We start from the raw sequence: 25,145 nt of genomic DNA on the forward strand, positions 1-25,145 counted from the left end.
AATGAAATTAGTTTTTCCAGACATTTTTCATAACAAAACGACTTTTACACATAATTTTAATACCATTTTGCACAATGTTGATATATGATGTTATAAAATCATGCCAGAATAAAAAAAAACAAAACATTTATTACATTTTAAGATATTTTAATCACAAATGAAATGTATTGGCCTTTGAACGGTTAAACCGAATGTCATTTTGACACTTCAAAATCTTTAAAATACCTTTATATGTAGCAAAATATAATTAAAACCTTTTTGTGCCCAGTAAAACAGATCTAGTTGTATTACCTTGCATACTTTATTAATAAAAAAACAAAGATATGACATTTAATGTATTTGGACAAAAAAATGACCCGTCACATCATTGACATCATTGATCATTGATATATATATATAATTGGAAAATTGATATTATGTATATGTATGTATGGTGTTTTTTTTTTTTTTTTTTTCTTGTTTTTTCTCTTCTCCAAATGCACAGTCCTATTCCTATCATTCAAGTGATCTGTCAGTTTTCACAATTGTGTAAATGCCCTAAGCCATCCCGAACCCTATGGGGCTTCAGAAGTGTGCAGAAGTGTGCTCATGTCATCCTCAGAGCTGACCCACTGCAGTCTGCAGACACATCCTTTCCTTTGCAAGCTCGGCCCCTTGTGCCTCCATCTTGCCCTTGACCGACCCAGCCTCAGTCTGACTCAGTTCTGCAGAGCATCTGCCTCAGCTAAACCTCTGATGACGTACATGTTATTTCAGCAAGTATACTGCAATATATCAGCAGAAAAACCTTGTGAAAGTCCATTAATGTCATTTTCATAGTCGAGTCTCGCCGATGAAGAACAGCTTCTCTATCCTTAAGTATATCCTTTCATTATTTTTTCCCCTGTTGTCCTGCTGAGCACTTTGGCTTGTCTTGCAGGAATTGCTGATTTAAGGAGTCATTATTTGACCTGGGTTACAGCAGGCATGACAGAAAGAACACGTCCCTGCGGTCTCCTGCTGCCGTCATGGCCCACCCATGATTGATTCGGGACTTGTGGCCTGGCAGGAGCTGGTCTGAATGGGAATACCTCTTTATCAGAGATAATACAATAAATTGTTTTCAGTGTAGTTAACTATTACTTGTTGTTTAATTTTCACTGTATTATTCATTCAGTTTCTAGGTAACCAAAATCTAAAAAAAAAAAAAAATCAGTATGTCATCTCATAATAATGAATAGTTAAGATTGCCAAGAATCAATATTTTTAATTTAGGTTCGCTCGTTAGATACCCTGTATATTAATCAGTGTTGTGTTGGTATGGTTTTGGTAATTTTTGTTTTGTATTTGTAAGGTGTTTTGTAATTGTGTATGTATGTATGTGTATATAAAATATATATATATATAATATATAATATAATATAATATAATATAATATAATATAATATAATATATATAAATATATATAAATATAATTAAAAGCATAATACACACAAAATATCTAAAATTATAAAAAATTTAAAAAAATGTGTTTAAATTTACTTTTATATTTATAATATTGTAGCCTCAGAGATTGCTACTTTTGGTTTTGCATCAGTCTTGTACATTGACTCGATAATTTAATTCTTGTACAGATATGAAAATGAATGCTTCAATGTAATAACCTTCAGGGAAGAGTTCTGGCATCACAATCCACAGTGATTCACACAAACCAATGCAGCCGCTGGCTAAGACCTCACAGAAGTGCTCTAGGGAAAAAGTAAATACTACATGGAGAGAGATAGAGAGACCTTGATGTTGTTCCTGCACGCCGCACATTTCTGGACCCACAGGCTGACCCGTCTCATTGCTCTGTGCATTTGTGCAGATGATTAACAAATGAACTCAGCCTCACCCCTGTTATTAACCAGGGATGTGGAGAGCGAGCGTAATTCCATGATTCATCATCTTCTCTGGGTTTTAAATTTATCTTCTCACAACTTTGCATATCAGTTTGGACGTCAGGGTTTTTTCCCAATCACCTTCTCTATTTAAAGCATATGAATGCTGAGGTAACGGTTAGTCTTTGCTGTGCTTCGTAAAACAACCTTTTTGGGCTTGTTTCCTTGCTGGTATGGATTGTATACATGAGCAGGTGATGCTTTTTGTAAGTTTCTAGGAATGTGCAGTACGTTAACTTTTAAGAACCATAAAAATTAGGATATGGACCAACTACTGTATCGACTAATTTCACGTACAGCCGTTACTGTATATTTGTTACCATTTTTCGGCTTAGACATTTAATAGTTGTGGATAGTTATCAAACATTAATATTAATAGGGTTCATGGAAAAACCTGGAAAAGTCATGGAATTTTAAAATAGCAATTTCCAGGCCTGGAAAAGTTTTAGAAAAATAAATTAATCCAGATGGTTTTAGAAAAGTCATGGGGACTTGTTTCACAAATAACTGTATAATAGAATGTGTTTAATTGATAATTTTGGTTAAACAAATTCCATCACATGATATTAAGTTCTTTGCAAGGGGGAACGTCTGGCAAAGTTGCAGCTTTTGTAATTATTTTGTATTAAACCACATAGCTTAATTTTAGTTACGATATTCTGTGGTTAATTTGAAAATTGAACTGTAGGTCATGAATATTTGCCTCAGATGTCATGGTAAATTATTGGTAAAAATGTGTATAAACCCTGTATTGAGAACTGGCTTGTTCTATAACTTTACTACAACAACAACAACAACCAACAACCAACAACAAACAACAACAACAACCAACAACAACAACAACCAACAACAACAACAACCAACAACAACAACAACCAACAACAACAACAACAACAACAACCAACAACAACAACAACCAACAACAACAACCAACAACAACAACCAACAACAACAACCAACAACAACAACCAACAACTACAACAACTGATATGCTCAAACATTCCTCCAGAAGAACATTTACTACAGGTGTCTCCATGCAGAGCAAAATCAGGTTAATGGACAAAAATCTAGGTTTGCCCTTCATTTTTTTTGCGTAAACTGTTCTTGTCCTGCTAATGGCTTAAGCATGCACAAAATTATGAATGTCATTGCATAAGAGTAACATAAGAGAGTTTTAACAGCATTTCATTGTGGTTTAGAAATGGTAGCAATAGTGGTGGTTTGTATAAAACACAGAAATCAGTTGCTTGTGAAAATAACATAATAGTCATGCAACGTTTTTGTGGTAATATAATAGATTTCATGTTTTAAAATGGCTTTTGATGCTGTAGATCAAATAGGTAAAGTTTTATTAAAGAATTGGTAAAATCTTAAACCGACATGCTATAGTTTTTTTTAGAGAAACTCGAGTTTGAAGTGTTCCTCTGTGACTCTAATGATCATTAACCAAACACTAAAGCTCAGAGAGGAGTCTTTCATAGCTGGTAGTTAAACTACAACTTTTTGGGTTGTTGTGATCACTTTGATGGTTTTATTTTTCTGCTTCATGTAGGTGGATTAATCTTAACTGACCATTGCATGGTCAAAGTAGCACATTATTGGACTGTTCCTGAATGTCTGGAGTGCCAGTTTGCTTTTAGAGAGCCATTGTGAGATGTTTGCCTTCATACTCATCTGATATAATCTGTAAATATTGCCTCCAAGCTGCGAGAACTACATGCAGTGAAATGCTGCTGAGCTTGCAGTAGTTTAGTTTATAGTTCAATTTGACAAGCAGGTGCTAATGGATTGCCTTTTCAGATATGTTGTTCTAAATGGTGTTTAGTTTTATTCCTGTTTCTGCTGAACTACGTGCTTAACTTCATCTTATCTTCTTCCTCCTCCTCTTATTTTTTTATTTTTGTCAGTGCTGAGTGCCTTTTGCTCACACGTTGGCAGCATTACTTCATCTAATTAGCTGTGTGAGACCATAAAGCTGGAAAAGACAAAGTTCATTCCTAGTAAACCAATAAACGCTCAACTAGATCAGATTCAGGACTGAAGAAATAAGTGCTGTTTGAAATGCAACTGACCATTTTAGGGTGTTTTCACACTTTCTGTCTGACGTCAGAGTATGGTTCATTTAAAAGCTGTTTGGAAAACAGACATCTGTCGTATGGTTCATGTGGTCTGCAAATGACGACAATCCGGCCTAATTTGTAAAAGAGAACTGCTATTAATCTGTTAATCTCATTGACGCCCATGTTTGAACGGGACTCTGGTCCAGATGCGCTTTTCGGCACTGATAAAACGTACCCAGCTGGACTGGTGGTGGTCTCAGGTGTCTTGTCTCATGGGCGTCTTCGTCTGCCAGTGTTGCTCCACTAATTAAAGCCACCAGGGCTCAGAGGATGTTCTCACTGACAAGGAAAATTATAGTCACTACAAACTCCTGCTGCGTCCGATTGGAGACTCTGGCATTAATGTCAGCCTGTGAACACGAGCTGCTAGTGGGGAGGAGGATTATTGTTTATCACTTATATATTTAGCCAAGACGAGACAAAAAAAAGACCGACTGGCACTTTACATTTAGAAGGCTGTCAGGGTGCAGCTTCACAAGGTCCTAATTGGTCCCTCTCGACTCTCGAAAGTGAAAATAGACTTTCTTTGTTATTAAGATGAAGATGGAGAGGATGGTTTATTCATTTTTATCTGCTTTTTCAGAGTTGGGATGAGTCATGATGGTCGAGTATTCATCCAAGAGCTTAGCTGTTCGATAAGATTGACTAGTGTACACTACCGTTTTATACGATTTTTTTGAATGGTTTTGAAAGAAATCTCTTGTTCACCAGGACAGTGTTTTTTTTTTTTTTTAAATCAAAAATACAGTAAGTAAAATAATTTTGTAAAATATTTTACGTATTAAAATAAAAGTTATCATAAATTGTTTTGAAAATGTATTTCTGTGGTGGCAAAGCTGAATTCTCAGTATAGTTTTCATTGTCACATGATCGTTCAAAAATCATTCTAATATGCTGATTTGGTGCTCAAGAAATATTTCTTCTTATCAATGTTGAAAACAGGCGTGTTGCTCAATTTTCTGGAAACTGATCCTTTTTTGAGGATCCTTTTGATAAATTTAATGCATCTCTTGTTTTTTGGTAATCATGATTTATGGCTGGGCAATATGGCCAAAAATGTCAGTGCTTCCCACAGGTTTGAAATATACTTGCGGGTGAAAAATCCTCCTATTACCCATGGCACAAAAATGGTGTACTACATGTGACAAACAAATAATGTGTGATTGTTATTATTTTTTTTAATTGACTTTTTTTTTTTATTGAAATTAATTTTAATTAATTTTAATTTTAATTTTAATTTGTACTATTGCAGGCTGATCTTTCAGATTCTTACAATCGTCTTAAACATATTATATAAAGTAGACATTGTCATAATTCATCAACTTGAGTTCATTAGCAATCGCTTGGCATAAATGCGCACTTTTCATTGATTGAGAATCACTTTGAAGCAGTCTGAAGCGCTGTTGCATGAGCTTGTAGAATGCGCAGCAGCGCCGCCTTGTGACTTTGCAACATGCAGCTCTCTTTGTGAAAATAGCTCTGACGCACACATAACGAGCAGTTATGAAATGCGTATTTTTCACTAGTTAATCGACCGTGGATGGTTTCATTATCTTGAGCGGATACAAAAGTATACGAGGATAAAAATATAAAAGCATAAATGTCCCCAAATATACTTGGGCGGCGGTTAATAAACCTGGGCGGCCCGCCCAAGTAAAGTCTATGTGTGGGAAGCACTGAATGTTATCACAATATTTTTTCCCATATCATACAGTATTGATATTTACCACGTTTTCCACATATTTGGAGCACCTTGAGAATTAATGTAAACATAACTTGTTTGTTTAAAATTAAACTCCACAGAGTAGCTACCTTTTAATTTAGGGCCCTATGAAATCCATTTTATTTTTCCTTAAATTCTGTTTTCCATTTTATATTTTAACCATTTTGTTTTGTGGTTTAATACAAATTTATCATAAATTGTGTCTAATTAAGTGAATTAATAAAACTTTAAAAATTTTTATGATATTTTTAAAAATAATAATATAGTTATTGTCATTACTTTAAGAATTACATTTTAGTATACAATAGTAATATATTTCAGTCTTAATTTCAAGTTAAACCAGACTTTTATTTTGACGTTTTGTCATGAATATCTTTTTAGTTTCAATTTCAGCATGTATTTGACAGTTTTTTTTTTTTATCAAATTAAATGGTAAAACGATTGTGAAATGACTGTCAGAAGCAGCTCTGGAGATGAAGTTCATGTGTTCATATCTTCATAGACGCAGATGCTAAAAACACGCGTCTCGCGTGTTTTAGTTTCTGTAGTAGACGAAAATATGGCACTCATTCACACAGATACATGCGGAAATTGCAGACTTATGAGCGATTGCACTGACTGGCTGTTGTCATGTTTATTTCTGCTGTGTGATAAGCTGTTAGATTAATCCATGTACTTTTTAATTCATAATATCCAGCATTGTGGATCATGTGTTCTGATGTCACATGGCAATGACGATACTGAACTCCACAGCAACACAACTTGTTAAATTATTGTCTGTTTACTTTCATTCATAGCACTTTTCAAGGCATTTGATAGGATGTTTATGATCCAGGGACGGGGCAAACTTGAGGGTGTTATGTGGTGTTATAACCAAACTTGTGTGATTTCATGTCTATTTACATTTTAATGCATTTAAGTGAAACTATCGAGCGTTAAATCAAACATTTATTTATTTATTTTTTTTTCTGTTGTTAACTATTAAAAGTATACCATCAATATCGAGACCGTTTTATCGCCCAGGCCTGATTGATCTGATTTTGCATAGTAAAAACCATAGTTATTTATCCACTTCAAAGCACTGCTGCTACAGCCATACAAAGTCATATAGACATCTTTGGCCGTTGCATCATTTCTCGTGCTGTTTTTGCACATCTCATTTACACGGATCGAACACAAGCACTTGAAGGCTTATTTTAGATACTTTTGTAACAGTAGGCGCTCAGCATGGGACTGGATTTAAAGAGTTTAGCTCTGACTTCATGGGTTTGCTTAATGGTTATTCCATCTGGAGATTTGAACATACTGAGTTTAACAGTTTCTGCTAGCTTTTAAGTCGCCCATTTACGCAAAGCGATCCCTCAATCTCAGGACTTTAAATTGCCCACCTGCCATTGCCAGTAACCTCAGTGAGGTGAGATGGGCTGCCTGTGCTGTAAATCAGCTCAGACTTGACACTTCCTTAGTCATGGTGAGTGTTCCTCTTGTTCCCTCTGGCCCACTATTAGCCCTGTTCTATCAAATTGAGCTGGTGCTGTTGGATCTCTTGAGCTCTTTTAGAAGCGGCCTGCGGTTCTACTGAAATGAGAGCAGAACGACAAAGCTGCTGTATCGTCATCTTTGTTTAAATGTCACATCCACTTTTTCCATTTTTCTTTTTTAATGGTTAAAATAAATTTTAGTAATCAAAAAGCATGTTTAATTAAAGGATTAGTTCACTAACATGAAAATTACCCCAAGCTTTACTCACCCTTAAGCCATCCTTGGTGAATTTGACTTTCTTTTTTTCTGATGAACACAGTTATATTAAGAAACATCCTGATGTGTTCAAGCTTTAACATGACTAATGAGCATGAAGCTTAAGAAAGTGCATCCATCGATTAAAAATGTACTCCACATGAAACAACAATTTATTAAAAGTTTACAGAAATTTCGTGTTTTTTGGGATTCTGTTTTAATGGTTTAATTTTAATAATCAAAAGGTGTTCAAGTAATTGAATTCAAATGAAATGGTTTATTTGTGTTGTCTGTATTAATTTAGCTGAATTTATGTTTTAATACACATTATCAAAATCCTATTGTGAAAAATCATAGGGCCCTACTCCTATTTTTAAACACATCAGGAGTGGTTGTGTATTTGTATGGTCAGAAATTATAAATTTATATAAGATCTATTAATTTCTATCAGACAAACAAGAAAAATAAAATTTAAAATAGCTTTGCAGCACCTTCTATTTGCAGACCGATTTCTTGATGCATCTACTTTTTATTTCAGATTTAAAGGGATAATTCACCCCAAAATTAAAATGAGCATAATTTACTCGTCCTCATGTCATTCTAAAACTTGTATGACTTTCTTTTGTGGAACACAAGGTTTGAAAATATTTTTTGTTCTTTCAGTGGGATCCAATGTTGTTTAGACCCCATTAATGTGAAGAAAATCAAATGGGTTTGGAATGACATGAGGGCAAGTAGATTATTTAAGATTAGATTATTTATCCTTTTTAAGAGGCCCACCTTTTTTTTTTTTTTTTTTTGGTGGAAATTGTAGGGCTGGGTAAACACATATCGATTTCTCTTTTTTTTTTTTTCATCTATTCTCATTTTTACGAACCGATATTGATTCTTAAATCCTAAGAATAGATTAGTCTAGTCTGTTTTCAGTTGATGAATGAACAGAACATGTAGCGTGCCTCCAATAAATCGCAATAATCTTCATGCTTTGTTACTTTTGATATGAAGTTAAGTCTCAGATTTCAAATGACGTCCATCTTATTATAAGATTCAAAAAATAAATACCATTTTGACGCTGTTTAATGTGGCATGACAGATTGCTGTAGCGGCAGCACGAAGCGCATGTGAACATCCTCTCCTCTGCTTTAATACCAGTTACAGCATGAAATAAACATGACTTAACATCTGAAGGTATGTTAAAATGTACAGTACAACTTACCGAGATCCATATCATGTCTCGCGTAATAGCTCAATCAGTGTTTCAACCTCGGAAAGATGTCAATAAAACGGCTTTTAAACAATGTCACGTAACGTCACATTCACCTCAGAAAAACATATTCAGAGAGCAACACTCTGATAAATATTGCTATGCACCGTTACATATTCATTATAATGTTCTTCAATATTTAATGCATGTTTGAATAAATCAGTTATGACAGCCACAATTTAAATGTTTATATTAAAAAAAAAAAAAAAAACGAATTGGAGTAGAAATATGATTATGTAATTCTAAACTTACTTATTATAAAAAAAACAGAATTGAGTCTAATTTAAGTGTTTTGTATATGTTAATTTTAACCTTCAATACTTCAATAGCAGTACCAACTGTAGCAACTGACTCCCATGTGTAGTTTACTCTAGAAAATTTGCCATGTACTGTAACTGATACACTACATACAAAATAATTGATATTGTATCAAATCGAAAATCTTAATTAAATCGAATTGCAAGCATGTGAATAGAAATCGAATCGTGAAAATTGTCAATACCCAACCCTAGGATATTGCAGAATGGGCCCAGATTGTGCTCTTGGACCTCCTAGGTTCTGCTGGGGTTGCTTAAACTGGCGTATGATATCTCCAACAATAACTTGCTACCGTAGAGAAGAAATGTCCTATTATGGTGTTTGCTCTCTGTTCTACCTGAATCAGGCATGAATGGTTTGCTTTTTCTGCCCATATGTGGTCACTGGTCAGGTTGAGTCTTTTTTTGGGAGTACTATGTTGTATCAAATGCTGAACATGTTTGATCTCTTTAGCTTGGAGATTTAGGGTATTCTGAACCATGAACCGAAAGCTTTTCAAAAGTATTCTTGTTATATTGCATTTCCCAGCACAACCTCACCAGGGAAGGTTAGGAATAAGCTGTTTGCTTTAAATAACATGTGATTTTCCACAGTGACACAAGGAAGTGGCCAGTAAGAGAGTGCTATGAATTCTCAGAAAAGGGCGTAGCTGTTGTTTGTTACCATTACTTAAGTGGTGTCAAATCGCATGGATTGGTCCATCACAATGCAGAGAAACTAGAGAGTTTGCCAACACAATCTCACAGTCACACTCCCAAATGTCAACATAAAGAGCCAAGAAGTGATGCAGTGAGTGTACTGAAATTGTTTCTGCACGATCAAAGTATTTTCCATTGTGCAAATTAACCCTCCCAAATTCCAGAGTGTTTGGCTCAGACGATTTCTCGAAGGGCTGAAGATTTTGGCTATATCTTTCATGTTCTGTCTGCATGTGGTGGTCTTTTGTAAAAGCAAAAGTTTGGGTTTCGTCAGGTCCCGGTCAGTGCATACCTCAGCGGTCCTGTCACAACCTGGTACGAGGAGGGGATAAGCTCCACTAATCATCCTGTGAGGAGATGCAGAAATTACTTGTGAGGTGCAGAAAAAATCTCTGCTTTTTTGTTGTAATTTTTTCCTCTGGTGTATTACAGCCAGGGATAAGTTATACACTCACGAATATCATTACAAATCATCAAGGGTTAATGATTATAAGTGCCAGTGCTGGTGTGAAAGAATGTGAGCAACTTGTTCCTGAAACCAGTTTTTTTTTTTTTTTTTTTTGGAATCAGAAAGTGTTTAGAACATTAGATGGTTTCTGGAATGACAAATGTGTCAGGTTTTTGATGTTGTAATCAGATGTGATCTGTGACAAAGTGATTGTGAATTTAATTAAAATTCAAAACAGTCACACTGCAGTGTCGTGATCAAGAGATGCAATCTGTGTGTGAAAAATTCAGAAGAAAGCTCAGCAGATTTCTGTGGAATTGAAAGATGCAACATTTTAAAAATTCTGCACATTTCACACTTGTTGCGGTTTTTATTTATTCTTCTTAATTAGTTATAGATTGATATATCAGCCAGGCTATTTGAGGATTTTTGACCAATGATTATTTTTCCAATTCAATAATACTTTTTGTTAAAGGGTTAGTTCATCCAAAGATGAAAATAATGTCATTTATTACTCACCCTCTTGTTGTTCTACACCTGTAAGACCTTCGTTCATCTTTGAAACACAAATTAAGATATTTTTGATGAAATCAGATGGCTCAGTGAGGCCTCTATTGCCAGTAATGTCACCAAACCACTCAAGATCAAGAAAGCTACTCAAAACATATTTAAAACTAGGGCTGTCAAATGATTAATCACGATTAATCGCATACAAAATAAAAGTTTGAGTTTGCCTAATATATGTGAGTACTGTGTATAATTATTATGTATATATAAATACACATAAATGTATGTATATATTTAAGAGAAATATGTTATTTATGTACAAAATATTTTTATTTATATATAATATAAAAACAAATACATATACTTGTAAATATTTCTCAAATACATGAATGTGTTTGTATTCATATATACATAATAATTAGACACAGTACTCACATATATTAGGCAAAATCAAACTTTTATTTTGTATGCGATTAATCCCGATTAATCTCTTGACAGCCCTATTTAAAACAGTTCATGTGAGTACATTTATAAAGTAATGAGAATACTTTTTGTCTGCCAAAAAAACAAAATAATGACTTTTCAACAGTATCTAGTGATGGCTAATTTCAAAGCACTGCTTCGAAGCTTTACAAATCTTTTGTTTCGAATCATTTGTTCGGATCGCTTATCAAACTGCCAAACTGCTGAACAAAAGATTCGTAAAGCTTTGAAGCTGTTATGCTGTTTAATCTTGATGATTACATATGAATATGATTACATATGCTATCGCTTGTTTTGGCATCTTATTCGCATGCGTTTTGATCAGGAGATTCAGTACTCTTTCAGAAGGTGTGTAATAGCGCCCCCTACCTTTAAAACACTGAAAGCTGTAAAATGCTGTAAAAACAACCGCAGCTGCAGCAGTGCTCCTTGACCGCTAATGTTTCATCAGCAGTGAACAGAAGGCCATCGAAAGTTTGTCGTCATGTTGATTCTACTCAAAAACAATGTGACCACAGCTGGTGTCGGGTGTCGCTTTAATTTGTCCGGAGGTTCTTGTCCTTCTGCACAGCTGAGTCTTGCTCCTCATATCCGACCCCCTTAAGCACCATATATAGCATGTTTCACAAAATATAGTTTCAGTTGTTCCATTATTCCCTGGGTCTGTACTGTGAGCTTGCATGTGGTAGCTTTGATATTTGATCATGGCTGTCTGATTTATTTCCCCAATTATTTTGATTGATTTATTTATTTATTTTTTATTTATTTTTATTTTTTTTTGCTGCTGTACCCTCACATGACACCCAACACATTTGAGAGCCTTCCTCATCTTTAATCTGGCAAAGAAATAATGGATGCCAATTATCAAGTTAATTATGCAGTTATCAGTTATCCAGATGACTAGTCTTGGGAGCGTTTTAGGAAAAGGTCAGGTGTTCGGAGGAAGCACAAGATGGAATAACTTCACTAGCTGTTTGAGGCCAAGTGTTTTTTTGTTTTTTTTAGGTGTTCAAGGTGAAAGAGCCGATCTCTTGACGGGATAAAGGCGAATGTGATGCTGCTTGAATTCTGAAATGTCTGCAGGCAAGAAAAAGTAATGCACTGAGGCTTCCTCTTTCATTTAAACTTCGTCCAATATAGCCGGTCAGATTAGAATCAGGTTGTGGGTGGGAAGATGTAATGTGACTCATGACTCTGGAAGCTCATGTGACTCAGGAAAACCCAGAGAGAGGTTTTTAAATGTGGAGCATAGCAGCTGAGGAGACTTACACTGGCAAGCTTTCTCTTTCATGTCAACACACAGGAGAGTCCTTTTTTCTTTTTGCTACCTCAGTGAATCATTACTGGCAACGGAGGACACGGATGTTCCTGCTGAGTCACTGCTATCTGAAAGTCCTTGTTTTTTGTTTTGTTTTTTTGTTTAGTTTTTTTACTGACTGGAAGATGGTTTTGACACACTTTTAATAATGCACAAAGAGATGGGCGAATATTAACTCTCTCTCGATTCATGTCTCTGGCTTGATTCGGCCTAGCAGAGAGGAAGCCGCAGGGCCTGTTTGTTGGCGAGATGTAGAACGCTGGAGCTCGATGCATTATTCAGTAGCTTGGCTGCTTGTCTCTGCTTATCAGGTGACAGCTGCCAGACGAACAGGTAAATATATCCGATAACAGGGCATGATATAGTGCTGCAGCCTGGAAGAAAAGGAAAAGCAAAGGAATTTTGTTCTCTTTTCTGGACCCTGACTGGATGGAATGCTGTTATAGATGCATTTCGTGTTTGATTAACTGTTTATTCAATCAATTGAGTAGCCCAAGTCATGTATTTCAGTTTGGTTTGATTGCATAAAACATAAACATTCCCTGTTTCTTTCCTCCGTATTACAGGACAGCCACTGAGGGTGTATGGATTGGCCTTCAGACCTTGGGCGTCCTGTCGATACTTTGCACAAATGATCTTGGTTCAGTTGTGCCCTTTTTGTAAGATGGATGAATCTTTGCAGAATGCTTATGTCTTTGTTTGTCCTTCCTCTTCCCATTACAGTAAAAATAACTGTTAACTTGTGGCGATTATTTTTTATTTATTTATTTTTTTTAATTTTTTTTATGTGAAATCACTGCAGCAGCATTTTTAAGTGAAGATGTCAGTCTAGTTGCACAATTACATAAGTTGCTTGGAATTGGTGCACCAGCTTCCCGAATGTCCAGATAAGCCATTCTTCCCTTTCCAGGAAATCTGCAATTTAAAATGTTTGTCTGCAACCTGTGGTACCATCCATTGTAGGTGCAGGGTTCCCACAATCATGGAAAACCAGGGGATTTTAAAACGCCTGAAAAATATGAAAAATCATGGAAAAAGTGTTATTCCTATAATAATATAACAATTCTTTTTTCCGCCCTTAATTTTTTTCAGCAAGACCTTGGTGATGTGTGATTTGTTAGCGAATCATTCTTTTAAATTGTTTCATTGAATCTGTCAGTAAATCATTTGGAATATGAATTATATTTTTTAATCCTCCTCATCCAGTAATCACAAAATGCTGGAAAATGTCATGGAAAAGTCATAGAAATTCATTGGACAAAAGTTGTAAGAATGCTGAAGTGACTTCCCTCCAAATTAAATGAAATGGACACATGATTGGTTTCCTTGGCTTGTTTAAAAAAAATAAATAAAAATTTAAAAATAAATGTTATATATATATATATTATTATTATTATTATTATTAATAATAATAATAATAATAATAATAAATAATAATAATAAAAAAATATATATAAAAAAATAATAAAAAATATATATAAAAAAAAAATATTATATATTATATATATATATATTTTATTTTTTATTTATTTTTATATATATATATTTTTTTATATATATATTTTTTATTATTATTATTTATCTCTCATAATAATAATTATATATATATATATATATATATATATATAATTATTATTATGAGAGATAAATATAGATAAATATATAACATTAATTTTTACATTTTTATTTATTTTTTTTAAACAAGCCAAGGAAACCAATCATGTGTCCATTTCAGGAGGTAGGGGGCAAAAGCTGTATGACATTTATCTTCATGACACCTCTGGCTATTATTCTTCCTGTCTCAAACAGGAAAAGGACAACAAGAGGCTGGTAAACCAGCTGAACCACAATCCCTTGTCAGTCTGCCTGTAGGAAACCGCCTGGATCCTCTGGTGGATTCAGAACAAAGCAGTCAACATTTATATGAATGAAATGCTCTGGGCTTATGAAGTAGTATGCAGCAAGCATGAGTACTAAAAAAAGCAGCACAACTGTTGGGGAAGAAGAAATGGATATGTTCTGTGGAAGATATTATTGTGGGTTTGGTTGAAGGTATAGGCTCGCATTACTGTTGTACAAAAAGCTTAAGCCATTTGTTATTGATCAGAACAGAGTGAACTTTGTCTTAACCCAAAGTACTGTTGAACTTTGTTGTTTATAGGGATGCATGATATGTCAGTACCATATTGGTTATTAGTGATGTATGTATAATATACAATTTGTTAACTTTAGTTTTTTTTTATTATTAATTTTTTTATTATATATGCATTTTTATTTATAATTTATTTATAATTTATCAGTTGATATTGGATATTTATTTTCATTATTTGTGCATAATTTTTGTCATCTAACACTCATCTACAGTTAATCTTTTAAAAACTTTAACATTTTACAATAGCATTTAAACTGTTGATTTTAGTGTTTTTTAATAGATTTAAGCAAAGCAATACCAGTACTCTTGATTGCAAAAGGTGGTTTTCACACAAATCAGCCCTGTATCGTCATTTGAATTGAGTTGTAACCAGAAAGTGAAATGTGAAACAATGAAGTACCTGAGAAGTTTGGAGAAGTTTAGGAAAGGCTGCGGTCACATTAAAGATTATTTACACTTTCAGAGCTCAATATCTGATAATCAGAACCGCTGAAGCGCTTGCCGGCATTGAGCATCCATTTCCCTCAAGTTTTTTTATCTTGATTAACACATGTTTGCTGTCTGCTGCTTCCCATGTCTCTGTTGTGCCTGTTTAAGAGAAGTTTGACTCAATGTGAGAGTGAAAACCTCATATCATTAATCCAGTATCATTTGTAAGTACTGGACTGTAGTGGCCTGGTTTCACATGATTACGGCCGTGTTGTTTGCCTGCGAGTAGACATTGATAGAGGGATTAATGTGCCCGCTGATGTGGCAGTATTTAAACAAGAGGTCAACTGGCCTGGCTTCAAACTGATGGCGATGCTAATGCAAGACTACAGGATTCCAGGCCATAGTGTGCCCTTGAGGAAGGAATGCCTCTGGTTTGGCTGGTTTAGTCTGACAGCTGTGGGACCACATCGACCCCAAAGCACAACGTCCACCAGAGTGCCTCCAGTAACCAGAAATGCACTCTCCGTGTACCGCCACTTGTGGTCCAATGTGTCACCAATGATAAATGAGCTGCACAAAAACTCACTGTCATGCTGTTTGTTGTTATAAGACTTTTTAGCAGGAATACAATGAAGGTTCTCCCTCATGGGACGATCATTTGAGCTGTAGATGCTTGAGTTGGGGGCTGCTGTGAAGGCCTCAATGCGAACCAAGCAGGTATTAGCTTTGGCTTCTCCATAGTGGTATTTAAGCCTCAGTTTTGGGTGTTGTCCGCTTGCCTCAGGACTGCTGAGTCAAAACTCTCCACGAAGAGGAAATTGTGGTTTGCTCTTGGTGATTAAAAGGTCAAGAGTGGGCTTCCTCCTAAGTTGTTTTCCTTCTGCACACCTGTCTGTTTGCAGCACAGCATTCCATGGTTTTGATCTAAGCCAATTGGAGTTCTGAGGCCTTCGGCGCTGTAATTTTATCCTGGAGGGGTTGGAAACGTAACGGCAGGGTTTTTTTTTTTTTTACTCTGAGGCTACATCTACATTATTCCGGATACATTTAAAAACAGCATTTTTGTTTCAAGACTCTCTCTGTCCCCATTAGCGTTTTCCAAAAGTTGCTCGTCCACACTGAAATGTCAGAAAATTCTTACATCATCTTACTGTGCATGCATAAAACGTAATAAAAGTTGACTGAGATGACACAGAGAGAACGGATATAATAAAGTTCTCATGCTAATCTTTTGGCATAATTTTATTAGTGAAATATCCCACCACTTACTGATGTGCCCAGGTTGCACTCCAAATCACCTATTCCATAAATTGTCTAAAATGCAATTGCCCACATTTTTCTGCAAGATGCAGCACTAATCATCTTTGCAGGATGTCATATCTGAGTGAATTTTCTGTCATCTTTGCCGGAGGATAATATGAAGATTGTCCAAATTAACGTTTATTTTTAACAGCACTTTGAAAATGAATGACAGGAACAACAGTGCTGAAATAACCATATCTATGGGTACAATATGCGTCACTTGACCAAACATTTTCAAATACCTCCATTTTCAGTCCATACTACAACTAGAATACTCCATTTTCAAATTTAGAGGTTGAATCAATTGAGAGAGCGTATTCAACAAGCTCAAAAATTATGTCTTAGTGTTGGCGGAAGGCCAAAAATGTTTTCAGATATATCCGGAATTAATCTAGACGTAGCCTGACACTCATTACCGGATATTTGAATTCAGCTCGATGTTGTCCTCTGCAACATCCTGATTAGTCCTGTAGATCTCGATCTCGGCAGGCCAAGGACGGCCGGAGCCCGATCTCTCTTCACCATTGAAGGACATGTAGACATGAGGGATAGTGGCCAGGCGCTTGTGTTCCTCTGGGAGAGTGCAGAGCTGACGATAGCACACCCTTCTTCCCTTGCCTATTCCTTCTGTGTGGTGATGGAGAGATCCCGAGAGACCTGCCCTGACCCCTTCACCCTCCACCCTGATGGATGGGCCCTGGAGAGTGATGCTCAGCTTTTACACTTATCCTGCCTGAGACCATTTGCTTGCTTCGCTGCAGCTGTTTTCCATATAACTTCAAAAAACCTTGGCAGTATTTTGTAACAGCAGATTGAGAGATTTCAGCTTGGTGTTCAGGTACAAAAAAATAAATAAATAAAATGTGGAGACTGAGAGCACCAACAGGTCTGCCTGTCTCTAGTCTATCTAGACAACATTTTAAAGCATCTTACGGTGTGTTCACATTTAGAAGGTTTGGTTTGATTAAAACAAACTCTGGTGTGATTGCTCTGTTAGTGTGGTTCATTTGAATAAGTGTGAACGCTGGCATCCGAACCCTAGTGTGCACCAAACAAGCTGACCAAAACGGCTGAAAAGGTGGGTCTCAACCCGCTTCCCAATGAACTCTGGTCCGTGTTGGGTTCATATTTCAGTCGAACCACACCAAAGATATCTAAACCAAAAACAAGATGTGATGTCACTAGATTTTTCTTGTCATAAGAGCTACGTTGCCCATTACAGTTGTCGGAGTTGTGTATAGTTGTCATTACACAGGTGTCGGAAACGCTGTCACCTCGCAGCAGATTTTCATTTGTGTGCAAAAGGGGAATTCCTGCTGCTGTTTTGACTCCTTTACACATTTTATAAGCTCTTTGTGAGTTCTCAGCTGGTAAAAATACCATTATATGTACGCACATACAACAAGTGTATTTAGTCCCACACACAGTTTTGTTGTAAAATATGTCATAAATGCCTAGATGCATCCCAAATGACGCACTATACACTATGTACTTGTGCACTATGCACTCATCCATGTAGTGCGTGAATTGTATAAGGTTATTTTGTCATTTAACAACGGAGTCCAATCCTCCCTTCCCCTCCACTACGTAATTAAAGCTGCGACAGTTGAGTGCATGAAGTGTCCAACATTCCACACTTCGTTTTTTCCGTTAATTTAGTGCATCATCCGGGTATTTAAAGTGCACTTTTTCTTTTTGGAATTTTCAGTGTGAACGCGCTACTGCACTATTTGTACTTAAAAACGTCATAGAATAGTGCACAAGTACGCGAATTGGGACGCACCTCCTATTTTTGGTTTGGTCTTAAATGACAGTGTGAATGCTAAGCGAACTAGCACTAAATGTTTCATTTTCTTTTTTGGTCTGGACCAAGAGAACCAAACTACAAGTGTGAACACCCCCTTAGGCATGTTTTTGATGTTTGATGTCAGGGTCATTTTAAGCAACTTTTTACTTCCAAAATGGGGAAGAATGAGAGGCAAGATATAGAAATGTACCATCAATCTGTATGCATCACAGTTGTGCTTGTCTCATGCTTGCAGAATCCTTGCATAGCCACAGCCAAATATATGGATTCACTCACCAGACCCAGAGCGTCTGGGCCCTCAGGATGTGGCCATTCTGTAAACTTTCATCCATGTTTCCTGTGTGCTTTGTGTAGTCACACATGAGAAATGAGCTTGGCTTCGTTCTCACCTCTCAGTCATGACTCTTTGCCCCTCATTGAATTCAAGCACTGAGCTTGGGCACAGGATCAGCGCCACTCTCTAGTATCCCAGCATGCACCAGATCTTTTGTTTTACTCCCCTTGCCATTTATCCTGCATGACTGTGCTAACCAGCACATAGCTGAATGCTGTCTCCAAGGAGGAATAGCTCTGCGGATAAGCTTGACTGACTTGCTCGGAGATGTGCAGCCCACATTCCTGTTGGTAAATCGGTGTCCCTTAAATTTCTCATTTCCCTGCACTCTATTAAAAAAAAAAAAAAAAAGGTTCTTTTTGGCATTGATGGTTCCATGAAGAGCCATGGAATATTTCCATAGTGCAAAACATTCTGTCTTTACAGTGGAAAAAAAGGTTCTTTAGATAACTAAAATGTTCTTCACACTAAGAAAAAATGGTTCTTTTAAGAACTGTTCACTGAAATGTTCTTTGGGGAACCCAAAATGGTTATTCTATGGAGTCGCTGTGAAAATCCCCTTTTGAAATCTTTATTTTTAAGAGTGACTGTCTCGCTTTATTTTCAGTGTGGTTAAGAGTGACCCTTGACAAACCACTCCCAAACTGTAGACTGCGTGTATTGGGAAAGGAATGCGTAAGAGTTGGATTTACAACTATTCCTCCCTCTCTCGCCCTCTGCTCTCTCTCACTCTTTCTTTCCCTCTCTTTTGAGAGAGACCGAAACCACTCTCTATGTTGTTAAGGATTCGGGGAGGGGTTGACTCATACAGGGGGGGATTTGGCAAGAAAGCAACAAGTGTTCGGCTTGAAAGAACCTCATTGTTCCTCTCCGTGGAGAGACTGTCCCTAGGTCAGCAGCCGTCAGCACTCAGCCCATCACACTGGAACGACTGTAAGCCTACTAGACGGGCTCCAAATCACCCCACTGATAACAGCTGCTGGGTCCCCGCTGTAAATGAGGGCTGCGGCTCAACGACTAATGGTGGTCATGCTCCTCGTGGGTGTATGTATTCAATGTCATTCACTATCATTGGGTTTCATTGAACGTTTGAGCTGACAGAGCCTGTTTTTGTGGTCAAACTTAAGCAAGTTTTGTGCTTTGATTCTTACTCTGCAGAAAATTCAGTGGATGTTTCCTGTCATTTTCTCTGAAAGGAGTTGATGGCGATAACAGTGACATAAATTAAATAGATGGGTGGAATTTTTTTTTTTCCCCCACTATTAACAGAACTTTCCATCATTTTTGAGATAACTCTTCTATGCCATTGATGTAAATCCGGCTTTCTGTGTTTTTACTGTTATATGGTTGGGTGTGCTATTATGTAACTTCTAAAAGAGTAGAGAATCTTTGGATCAAAACAGGCAAAAAAAAAAAGCAGAAACGAGATAAAAGCATTGCTTATGCACATTGTATTTTATGTGTCACGTTGACTATTTTAACAATGTCTTTTAGTTCTTTCCTGGACCTTAAATTATGGTAATTATATTGCAAAAAAAAAAAAATTCTGTTTAAAATGTTTTTAGAATGTTTTTATTTAAAAGCAGAAGCTCTTTGAATATCTAAACATGCAATATATCAATATACATATTCAACAACTTATTCTGGGGGCCATGAAAGTTGAAAATGAAGAAAAAAAAATGTTTGTGGTGGTTGTCATGGAAAGAGTTAATATATTTTAAAATGTCATTTATTCTTGTGTTGGCAAAGAATCATTCTAATATGCTGAGTTGGTGCTTTTTATTATCAGTTTTGAAAATTGTTTTGCTGCTTTATTTTTGTGGAAAGCATGACTCTTTTTTTTCAGGTTTCTTTGAATAGAAAGTTCAGAAGAACAGCATTTATTTGAAATAGAAATCTTTTGTAAAATTATAAATATCTTAGATCAATTTTGATCATGTCTTTATTAAATAAAAACAAAAACTTAAAAAGATGCTTATGCCACACTTGAGTGGAAGTGTAATTTTTCTGTTACTCAGTAAATTAAAACAATGCTGTTTTGCTACTTTTATTTGTATGCACAAATTTAAAGGGTTAGTTCACCCAAAAATGAAATTTGTCACAAATTAAGATATATTTTTGTTGAAATCCAAGAGTTTTTTTTTTTTTTTTTTAATCCGCAATAGAAAGCAACGTAATTACCATCATTTAAGGTCCAGGAAAGTACTAAAGACATTGTTAAAATAGTCAACGTGACTACAGTGGTTCAAATGTAATGTTATGAAGTGATGAGAATATGTTTTGTGCACAAAAACAAAACACAAATTATGACTTTATTCAACAAATTCTTCTTTACCCTGTCAGACTCACATAAAATAAAACAGCACATATTTTGAACTCATTTACTGAAACTGTTCATAGGTATTCACCTCAATATTGCCATTTTTACTACTAAGGTTTAAACTGTAGAAACTATTAAAATATTTCCTCCTAAGTAGAGTCAAGTGGACACTGTCATAAAAATAATTGGGATTAACGATATAACTGTATTAAGATTACACATAATGTACAATTAAATCACATTCTGGTGGTTATATAATCATGACAGGCCTATAGTCAACAAAATAATATTTTCATAAATATTTTACATGTTGCTCACCCCTGGTGTGTATATTCAAGTTTGTGTGTTAATGTCTGATGGGGTTGTGTCCAGATCCTGCTGAACTGAGTTAATGCTGTGCAAGCACTGTGTTTTATTGAACACAAGGGCAAGAGGCCATTATTGGATTCTTGTTGTTGGGGGGAAGGGATGCCCTGTTTCCAAAAATTGATAACTGGTTGTGAATGTCCACTGGTTAAAGATGCATCTCTCATCAAGCACTTAATCTTCAATGGAGCACCTTCCTTTTTAGTAAGAATAGACAGCAAATTTAAATGGACACAAAGGAAAACAAGGCTGCAAAGGATAGACATACAGTTAAGTATGTCACAAATGTATTATCTTAAAGGATTAGTTCCCTTCAGAATTAAAATTTCCTGATAATTTACTCACCACCATGTCATCCAAGTTGTTGATCAGTTGAAAATAAATTAAGGTTCAAGGTTGAAGGTCCAAATTGCAGTTTCAATGCAGGTTTAAAGAGCTCTACATGATCCCAGCTGAGGAATAAGCGTCTTGTCTAGCAAAACAATGTCAAAAAAAAAAGAAAATAATATATACTTTATATAGCCACAAATGCTCATCTTGCACTGCTCTTAGATGCGCCACACATCACGTAATCACATTGGAAAGGTCACGCGTGATGTAGGCGGAAGTACCATAATAGGGTGATCCTCCAATTTCAAAATCGTCCAACATTGTTGTTTTACCTTATTTTGCAAAAGGCGTTTGACTTAGTCTTTGCATGTTCACTTTGTAAATACTTGCTCAATACTTCCACCACGCTTGACGCGTGACCTTTCCAACATGATTGCGTAATTGCACACATCGCAGAGCAGTTCAAGATGAGAATTTGTATAAATATTTATTTTATTTAGAAAATAAATAGCGATTGTTTCGCTAGATAAGACCCTTATTCCTCGTCTGGGATCATGTAGAGCCCTTTGAAGCTGCATTTAAACTGCAATTTAGACCTTCAACCCATTGTACCCTAGTGAAGTCCACTTTATGGAGAAAAAAAAACCCTAGAATGTTTTCCTTAACCTTATTTCCCAAATTTCACTTGATGTTTTTTGGCAATATATAAAGAGAAGTCTTTATCGACTGAATGATCTGCACTAAGGTACAGAACACCACAACCTGCTGACCTTACTTCTTTCCCCTCATTTGCATCAAATTTAATATGCTGTCTATGGTCCATTCCCAAACCAGTTTGCCCTTGTTGTATAGGTGGATAAGCGCAGCCCTACCTTCATCTCTGATTTTAACTAGACTACCATTTGGAAATCATGGGGGAAGGGAGTGGTCATCGTGCATAATTAATGCGGTTAACTCTTTATTCTCACACACGTCTTCAAGCTTTTAAACCGAACCGCGAGGAACGCTTGGGCGCAAGGGCCAGACCACGAGGAGCGCCTAATCCTGCTACACAAACAAGCTGCTAATCAGATTTAACAGGGCTGTGTTTGGCTCAAATCCACTCCCTTCTAGACCTGGATGAGGTGAAGGGAAAAAGTACTGTATCCTAATTGGCTGAGCAGGCTTGCAGCTCTGAGCTGATTGGCCGAGCAGGCCTGGCCTCATCTGCATGTAGTGTTGTCGTACTAGTCATGTGGTTGTTCTAAATCCTTTGTTAATAGAAAACGGCACACACACACATGCTATTCTAACTTGACACCATTGTGAATGGGTTACATGCATCTAAAAGATTGTCCTAGGCAGAGTGTATATGCATGTCCGTGTGTTTTCAGAGATTGAAGTGACAGATGGAGACCCAGATGTGTTGTTCTGCTGCAAGAAAGTGTGACATTGGTCTTTCTAGCAGCTGAGTTTTTAGCCCAGGCTAACACTGATGCACAAACACACACACACACACATACACGCACACAGTGTTTCAATATATGGAGGAACAGGTGGTCTCTGATGTGCTGTCAGGACATGAGGCTGCTATTGAGTCAGGCTGATTTGATAGATTAAGAGATTTGCTTTTTACAGCGATTATCCAAATGAATTGGTTAGTTAGCCTGACGTTTTCATGTCCTGAGGAAATAAAACTAATTACCACTTAGTTGGATTGACCAGTACACAAAACATGCTTTATCTTGCACAAAATTAGATTTTGTCACATGTCAGTGCTCTGGGGTATCAGGAGTGAGAATACATTTAGGAATTACATCACTTCCTTTGTCGAATTTTGTTTTCTTTCTCATTATTTTCTTTTATTTGTCATTATTATTAATTATTGTTATGGATTATTCATTATTATTATTAATATTAATTAGCAATATTTATTTCATATTTATTAATATTATTATTATTATTCATTGTTATTATCAATATTTGCTGATTTGGCCGATAATCTTGTATGTAGTCTTTTTATCTGCCATAATACAGAAGCACTAAACTTTTTTGTAATTACGTATAAGTAATAACCTTTTCTAATTATATAAAATAACAAAAAAACCCACAAATTTGTCCACTCGTCCAACCCTAAAACCTATCGTTGTTTTGAATGCACCTGTGTATTTGTTTGCATGGATAAACGCAAAAGAACACAAGACCCCATAGAAGACTGGTCATGTGACTGGTGTGCGTTGGAGCGTGTCAGAAGGTGCACACACTCGTGCTAACAGCAGCTCAGACTGCATCAGGATTAGTCTTCCCGCCTGAATGCTGGTCAGAATGAATGCTGGTCCAATCAGCAGGAGTCTGCTCATTTATGAATTCTTTCCCCACTACTGCTGTGAATGAAATTAGGTGGAAAACACTTCTCTAGTATTCTTAAAAACCTAATAATCTGCTATACATGACATTGATTTTTCCACACATCATATTTCTATCTTTGTTTTGTTTATTTATATACAGGCTGAGATTATGTGCGGTCCTAAAGTGATAATTCACAAAAGTTTTCTAGAGTTGTTCCGTCAGCTTTCTCTCTCAGGACGGTGATATATAAGAGGTGTTGTTATCAGCAGCTCACTGTTCTGTGAGCGTCCCGTCCACCGCGGGGGGTTAACAGCATCTTCAGCACGAGCTCCTGGCCAGATCTGCCAGCTGCCAGCAGGGCAAACCATGAGGATGCTTAAATATGTTTCTATTCTGGGATGCAAGCAGGCTGTTTATAGCTGGACATGGTCTATTTCCATTAGAAATTCACAGTCCTCTCTGGACCGAGCGGAGAGTCTCCTGTAGCTCAGCATTTTACTTTAAGATGTTTGGACATATAAAGAATCGATGGAGCTTGTAAAGTGTGAGGTTTAAAAATCTCAAGAAAGGTTGATGCTTTTACTGTGTCTGTAATTGAAGCTCTAGAACAAGCTACTTGGCTGCTTTTAGCATCATGGATCATTTACACTGCATCTAACATTGCTTTTTTATTGAATAATCTTATTTAACAGTGTAATTTTGTTGTGTATAGGGATATTAGTATGTGTTTGTCTTAATGAATATGCATGTATAGCAAAAAAAGATCTTTATGGTCCTACAACTGCTGTGTCTGCAATAAAGCTTTGTAATCTCTGGCAGAAGCTATATGGAAAAATGCTTTACTAGGAAGAAACTAGGGATACACCAATATTCAACTTTTTAGCTGTACCTATGTGTTATAATTAGGTTTATTAGGACTGATAACCAATATTATGGCCAATATTTTAAATATGTAAACTGAGACATGAAAAACAGTTTTGATCTTTTCAATTATTTTTTATCTGATTAAAATGTTAATACCTTTTTGTAAATTGGAATAATAAACTGAATATGTTAATATTATCAGTCGATTCAGACTGATACGGTAATAATAATGATAAAAAAAGTAAAAATATTGGCTGATGCCAATACACTGCCTGGCCAAAAAAGTCACTGTTTGATTTCTAATAGGCAAATACTTAAGATTCTATGGATGTGTATCATTATTACAGTGATTATTATGTTTCTAGCATGTTATAT

The 25,145-nt window shown here is 36.1% G+C and overlaps 1 protein-coding gene across 12 annotated transcripts in view; it reads left to right on the plus strand.

The window, feature by feature from the left end:
- The window catches only part of afdna (afadin, adherens junction formation factor a), a 125,987-nt gene that overhangs the window by 22,809 nt on the left and 78,033 nt on the right, over positions 1 to 25,145 (plus strand). The window contains exon 1 of one of the 12 annotated variants that reach the window (XM_067384322.1): positions 19,481 to 19,606. The exons of the other annotated variants lie outside the window; for them this stretch is intronic. Within the exon in view, the coding sequence (XP_067240423.1) occupies positions 19,559 to 19,606 (48 nt within the window). The 5' untranslated portion in view covers positions 19,481 to 19,558. Of the gene's footprint in view, positions 1 to 19,480; positions 19,607 to 25,145 lie in introns of those variants that run through there. 12 annotated transcript variants of the gene reach the window in all.

The sequence above is a fragment of the Chanodichthys erythropterus genome, chromosome 4, assembly GCF_024489055.1.
Source record: "Chanodichthys erythropterus isolate Z2021 chromosome 4, ASM2448905v1, whole genome shotgun sequence".
NCBI classification, from domain to species: Eukaryota; Metazoa; Chordata; class Actinopteri; order Cypriniformes; family Xenocyprididae; genus Chanodichthys; species Chanodichthys erythropterus.